General features: G+C 41.8%; 1 protein-coding gene across 3 annotated transcripts in view; it reads right to left on the bottom strand.

Annotated features, from left to right (window-relative positions):
- The window catches only part of SH3D19 (SH3 domain containing 19), a 120,328-nt gene that overhangs the window by 3,810 nt on the left and 110,205 nt on the right, over nt 1-6,313 (bottom strand). For all 3 annotated transcript variants that reach the window (XM_011973238.1, XM_011973237.1, XM_011973236.1), the window contains 2 exons: nt 3,665-3,851; nt 3,080-3,177 (listed from right to left, as the gene is read on the bottom strand). In XM_011973238.1, coding sequence (XP_011828628.1) covers nt 3,080-3,177; nt 3,665-3,851 — 285 coding nt within the window. The remainder of the gene's footprint in view (nt 1-3,079; nt 3,178-3,664; nt 3,852-6,313) is intronic.

Genomic DNA, 6,313 nt, shown 5'->3' with positions numbered 1-6,313 from the left:
GGCAGGAGAATTGCTAGAATCCAGGAGGCAGAGGTTGCAGTGAGCTGAGATCACACCTCTGACTGTATTCCAGCCTAGGCAGCAGAGCAAGATTCCTTCTCTAAAAAAAAAAAAAAATCAGTTTTATCTATTAACATTTTGTGGATATTTAATAAAACTGAAAGCAGTGCAGAATCCCTTAATAACAATAACAACAACAACAACAACAACAATTCTAGAACTATTTTATGGACAACCATTTGTAAAATGAAATGAAGATAACCTGTTTTCTGGAAGATACTGTGCATTCTGTTATTTATATTGACATAGTTTAAATGAAGACCAAAATAACATCCAAGAAATTTGAATTCAGATTTTCACTTGCAGTAAGTTTATGTAAAGATAAAAGGAATACATTTCGAGCCACTGACTCTCAAGGACTAAGGCAACCGTTTTCTTTCTTCTTCTTTTTTTTTTAAATTTTATTTTAAAGATCAAGACATTAAAGGAAAAAAAGGGAACTGATAGAAGGTTACGAATTTTTAATTTTGCATAGCTACAGCATAAGAAATACCTATCATTTATGGCTGGGTGCGGAGGCTTATGCCTGTAATCCCAGCTTTTTGGGAGGCTGGGGCGGGTGGATCACTTTGAGCTCAGGAGTTTGAGACCAGCCTGGGCGAGACCCAGTCTCTACAAAATATACGAAAAATTAGCCAGGCATTGGCGGCTTGCACCTGTAGTCCCAGCTACTCAAGAAGCTGAGGCTGGACAATCGCTTGAGCCCAGGAAGCAGAGGCTGCACAGTGAGCTGAGATTGCACCACTGCACTTCAGCCTGGGCAACAGAGTGAGACCCTGTCTCAGAAACAAAACAAAACAAAACAAAAACCAAAAAAAAAAAAGGAAGAAGAAAGAAAGAAAGGAACGAAAGGAAAGAAAGAAAGAAAGAGAGGCCGCGCATGGTTGCTCATGCCTGTAATCCCAGCACTTTGGGAGGCTGAGGCAGGCAGATCACGAGGTCAGGAGTTTGAGACCAGCCTGGCCAATATGGTGAAATGCCATCTCTGCTAAAAATACAAAAATTAGTCAGGTGTGGTGGCGCACATCTTTAGTCCCAGCTACTTGGGAGGCTGAGGCAGAAGAATCACTTGAACCCAGGAGGCAGACTGAGATCGTGCCACTGCAATCCAGCCTGGGTGACAGAGCAAGACTCCATCTAAAAAAAAAAAAACAAGAAAGAAAGAAAAATATCTATTATTTGCTAACAATATATTATAACAGAAATGACATTTAATACAAAAAGATGCAATAACATTTTATTATTCAGAATAAAGTAAAACTCCATCACAAAATAGGAAGCTAGCAACCTTATGCTGACATATTTCAGTCAAGGTATCCCCCCACTTACCCCAACAAAGGCTGCACATACCTGATTCTGGTATTGCCTTGTTTTTCTCTTTTTCTTTGTTGAGATAGGGTCTTGCTATGTTGACCAGGCTGGTCTTTTTATTTTTTATTTTTTGAGACGGAGTCTCGCTCTGTCGTCACCCAGGCTGGAGTGCAGTGGCGCGATCTCGGCTCACTCCAAGCTCTACCTCCTGGGTTTACTTACGCCATTCTCCTGCCTCAGCCTCCCGAGTAGCTGGGACTACATGTGCCTGCTACCACGCCTGGCTAATTTTTTTTTTTTGTATTTTTAGTAGGGACGGGGTTTCACTGTGTTAGCCAGGATGGTGTCGATCTCCTGACCTTGTGATCTGCCCGCCTCGGCCTCCCAAAGTGCTGGGATTATAGGCACGAGCCACTGCGTCCGGCCATCCAGGCTGGTCTTAAACTCCTGGCCTCAAGTGATCCTCCTGCTTTGGCTTCCCAAAAGTGTTGGGATTAGAGGTGTGAGCCACTGTGCTCGGCCTTTTTCTCTTCTTGTTGTAGGCAAGTGAAAACCCTCTTTGGCTGTCCACTGTTTTAAACCACACCTTGTCCAATCATTCCTTGATATGTTAATTCTTTCTATAGCATCCTTGTCTCTGACTGAATATCTTCAATGCTAGAGAATTTAACATTGTCTGACACAGGCTATTTTTACAGCAGTGACTACTAAAACCACCCTCCTTCTTCTAGCACTGTTCCCAAAGTACTTTCCTCTGACCATGGTCCAGTTGTGGATTAGGGAAATAGAATCATGAAAATATCTACTTTTGGCCAGGCGCAGTGGCTCACGCCTGTAATCCCAGCACTTTGGGAGGCCGAGGCGGGTAGATCACGAGGTCAGGAGATCAAGACCATCCTGGCTAACACGGTGAGACCCTGTCTCTACTGAAAATACAAAAAAATTAGCCAGGCGTGGTGGCAGGTGCCTGTAGTCCCAGCTACTCGGGAGGCTGAGGCAGGAGAATGGCATGAACCCGGGAGACGGAGCTTGCAGTGAGCCGAGATTGCGCCACTGCACTCCAGCCTGGGTGACAGAGCAAGACTCTGTCTCAAAAAAAAAAAAAAAAAAGAAAAAGAAAAAAAAGAAAGAAAAGAAAATATCTACTTTTACTTTAAGAAAAAATTAGGCATTTCTTCGGTGAAAAAAAAAAAACAAAAACGAACAAACAAAAAACCTCTGCAAACTAGCTCAACCTTTTGGGACTATTTCCCCAAAGCTCTGGTCACTGCCTTTGTGGACAAGAATTTAGTGTCTTATAAGGCTACCATGCTACTAGCGCAAATTGTAGCAGGTGCTATCTGATTCTCCATCAGTTTCAAAGACATGTCAATGGCAGGCTTGGAAGGCCATGTAGACGGTCATCTGTTACTAATAAAAAGCCTAATATTACTGAGATGTGATGATGTAAGACCAAGGAACAGGGGATTACTTTGGGGATGTATGGGGGTGTAAAGCCAAGGTTTTCTTAATGCCTGGTTGATACTGTAAATTAACAGGCCTATTTGCACTATTCACTTTCTATAATGTCTTCCCTTATAATTAGGGTCGGAGATCTCTTCATTCTTGAGTAATGATCAATATTCCACCCAAATGTTCCATCCTTCAATGGAAAACATTTCAAAAATTATAGTGCTTTATGTAGTTATGAAGAGATACACATTCTGACCTTGAAGGAAAGCTCATCTTCATTCTCCCCTCGGAAATCATATAAGGCTTTGGCCTTCCTCCCCTTCGGTACTATGGCCGACATACTTTTTGCCTCAGCTGTGAAGACATAAAAAATTTAAATATATAGAAACACAGTGGACTAAAACACAAATCTAACATTTAAAAAAAAAAAAACCCTTGTCGCTCTAAAAACACAGTATTTTCTCTTCAGAGGTAGTGATATTAGGGATAAAAAACATTTTTAAAAACAGTATGTTCAATTAATTTTGAACTTATTTAACTTTCAAGAAGATGTACAATGTCCTCTTAGCAGGGAAAAATTACATAAACTGTTTTTATTAGATGGAATATAAACTGTTTTTATTAGATGGAATATTAGCCATTATTTAGTGAAGACATTTTTATCTTTTTTTTCTGTAACTCTAACAAAGTATATGAATGTAGTTTGCATAACTTCATGTATCAACTCTTTCAAATATAGACAGACAAACTGAGCATGGCCAGAGGGGAAAGGAATGTATATAGTTTTGAAGGTTTCAGGCACCCCGTGAGGAGTAGCACTCATGTCTTGCGGTTGTCATACCTGGGCAGGGCCTCACAAACACTGCTGGGAAGATCCCCTCCCTGTCCTGCAGTCTGCCCCTGCACCAGTCAGAATCTAGACGTTCCAGAATCTGGATCCGGTCTCCCCTCTTGAAGGATAAGTCATCACTGGTCTCTGCTGTAAAACTGTGAAGAGCTTCACACCATTCTGCAGAAAGACTGTTAACCTGTTATCAATTAGAAGTGTGGTCAGAAATGTAAGATTTTATTTGAAATTGAGTTCCACAAAGCTTAAAGAGTAGTGTGGAAAAAAAGCTAAGTGGTCTTAAGATTTCAAAGCCTGAAGACTTCTTTAAATTATCTAATACCTTATGTTGCTATCGAGTTCCAGAAATAAAAGTTTCCAATAATTTTTTCTTAAATTATAACTCTAAATGACAAGTGTGATAGAATTTGTGGCTTTTCTGCTTTTGAGGGATATACAAAGCTTAAGCAAACACTTTTTTCCTTTTCTTTTCTGAGACAAGTTCTTACTTAGTAACCCAGGATGGAGTGCAGTGACAGAATCATAGCTCACACTGCAGCCTTGACTTCCTGGGCTCAGGCAATCCCCCCTCCTCAGCCTCTCGAGTAGCTGGGACTACACGTGCGGCCACCACACCCGGCTATTTAATTTTATTTTTGCAGAGATGAGGTCTCACTATATTGCCCAGGCTGGTCTTGAACTCTTGGCTCAAGTGATCCTCCCAGCCTCCCAAAGTTCTGGGATTACAAGCATGATCCACCTCACTCAGCCAAAAAACTTTTTTCTTACTATGACCTATTATATTGTTATATTAAAGAATTAGGTCAAAGCATAAAATATTTATGCATAGTATTTGACACTATGAAAAAATTCTGATAAAGTAATTATCAGTGAAGCTCTTCTTTATTTAAATTAGGAAGGATCAGAATGGGTGGGTCTATTAATTCCCAGGTCTTTACTTGATTCAGAGACTATTAGATTCCATAGCACAGAACTTCATTAATTCACACTTTTAATTTTATGAGGTGTCGTTAACTCTGAGATTGGCAGGATAACACCCAGATGTGGTGGGCTAGTGTAAGAATGCTTTTATCCCAGGTACATTAGAGAAAGGTTTTGCTCTGTGAAGAGGCAGCTCTGCCAATTTGGGATGGGAACCCTATGCTCAAGATGCTCAAGCAGACAGTAGAGGATAATGAAAAGGCTTTTTTTTTTTTTTTTTTTTTTTTCCTGAAATGGAGTCTCGCTTTGTCGCCCAGGCTGAAGGGCAATGGAGTAATCTTGGCTCAATGCAACCTCCGCCTCCCGGATTCAAGCAATTCTCCTGCCTCAGCCTCCTGATTAGCTAGGACTACAGGCGGGCACCACTACACCCACCTAATTTTTGTATTTTTAGTAGAGACGGGGTTTCACCATGTTGGCCAGGCTGGTCTTGAACTCCTGGCCTGAAGCAATACACCTGCCTCGGCCTCCCAAGGAGCTCAGGCTCCCAAGGAGATTACATGAGTGAGCCACAGCGCCCGGCCAGGACAAAGGCTTTGGAGCTAGCCAGGCAAGGGTTCCAGACCCAGTTCTGCCACTTCTTAACTTCGTGACACTGGGCAAGATGCTTCTCTTCGCTGAGGCTCAGCTTCATCTTGGGGTTACTAAGAGCATTAAATGAGACACTGCATGTCTAACATTTAGCCCAGTGCCTGGCACATCTTAAGTGCTCAATAACTGATGGCTTACAAAACAAAAACAAAAAGCAAGCAAACAACACTAACCTTGCCCTCTTGCTCCTGCACCTGAGTGACCAACCCTAAAGGATGGAACTTATCATTCCTCAGAAATGTAGGCAACAACCATGTGAACATTTCCTTTTGGAGAACTGTAGTCAGTTTCCTTCCTCTTTCACTGTATCAGTGGGTAGGGACGAAAGGATAAGGGGACACACAGGCCAACTACAAGTGACATTTTCACAAACACAATCATCCCATCAGGCTTAACTCTTCTAAATTTGTCACAAAAAAACAATGGAAGGCCAGATATGGTGGATCACCCCTGTAATCCTAGCACCTTGGGAGGCTGAGGCAGGTGGATCACTTGAGCCCAGGAGTTTGAGACCAGCCTGGGTAACAAAGTGAGACCCTGTCTACAAAAAAGACAAAAATTAGCTGGGAGTGGTGGTGTGTGCCTGTCATCCCAGCTACTTAGGAGGTTGAGGTGGATTGCTTGAGCCTGGGAAGCAGAGGCTGCAGTGAGCTGAGACCTTGCCACTGCACTTGGCCTAGGCATCACAGTGAGACACTGTCTCAAAAAAAAAACAAAACAAAAAACAAACAAAAAAAACAAACCAAAACCAAAACCAAAAATAAACAAACAACAACAAAAACAACAATAACAAACTAAAAAACAACAGAAGGTACCACATTCCTAGTACCTTTAAGCACTTCTGGAGTCATGTTACAAAGTGTAAAAATTTTAACCCATTATTTTTCTCTTTCTCATTATACAAATGAAACAATGTTTCCTAAATATTTGGTAAGTTGAGAAATGTATAAAGAAATGGAGGAGGCTGGGCTCAGTGGCTCATGCCTGTAATCCCAGCACTTTGGGAGGCCGAGGTGGGTGGATCACGAGGTCAGGAGTTCAAGACCAGCCTGGCCAAGATGGTAAAACCCT

Source organism: Mandrillus leucophaeus, unplaced genomic scaffold (genome assembly GCF_000951045.1).
Source record: "Mandrillus leucophaeus isolate KB7577 unplaced genomic scaffold, Mleu.le_1.0 Scaffold136, whole genome shotgun sequence".
Taxonomy (NCBI): Eukaryota; Metazoa; Chordata; class Mammalia; order Primates; family Cercopithecidae; genus Mandrillus; species Mandrillus leucophaeus.
This window is presented reverse-complemented; position numbering and strand designations above follow the sequence as displayed.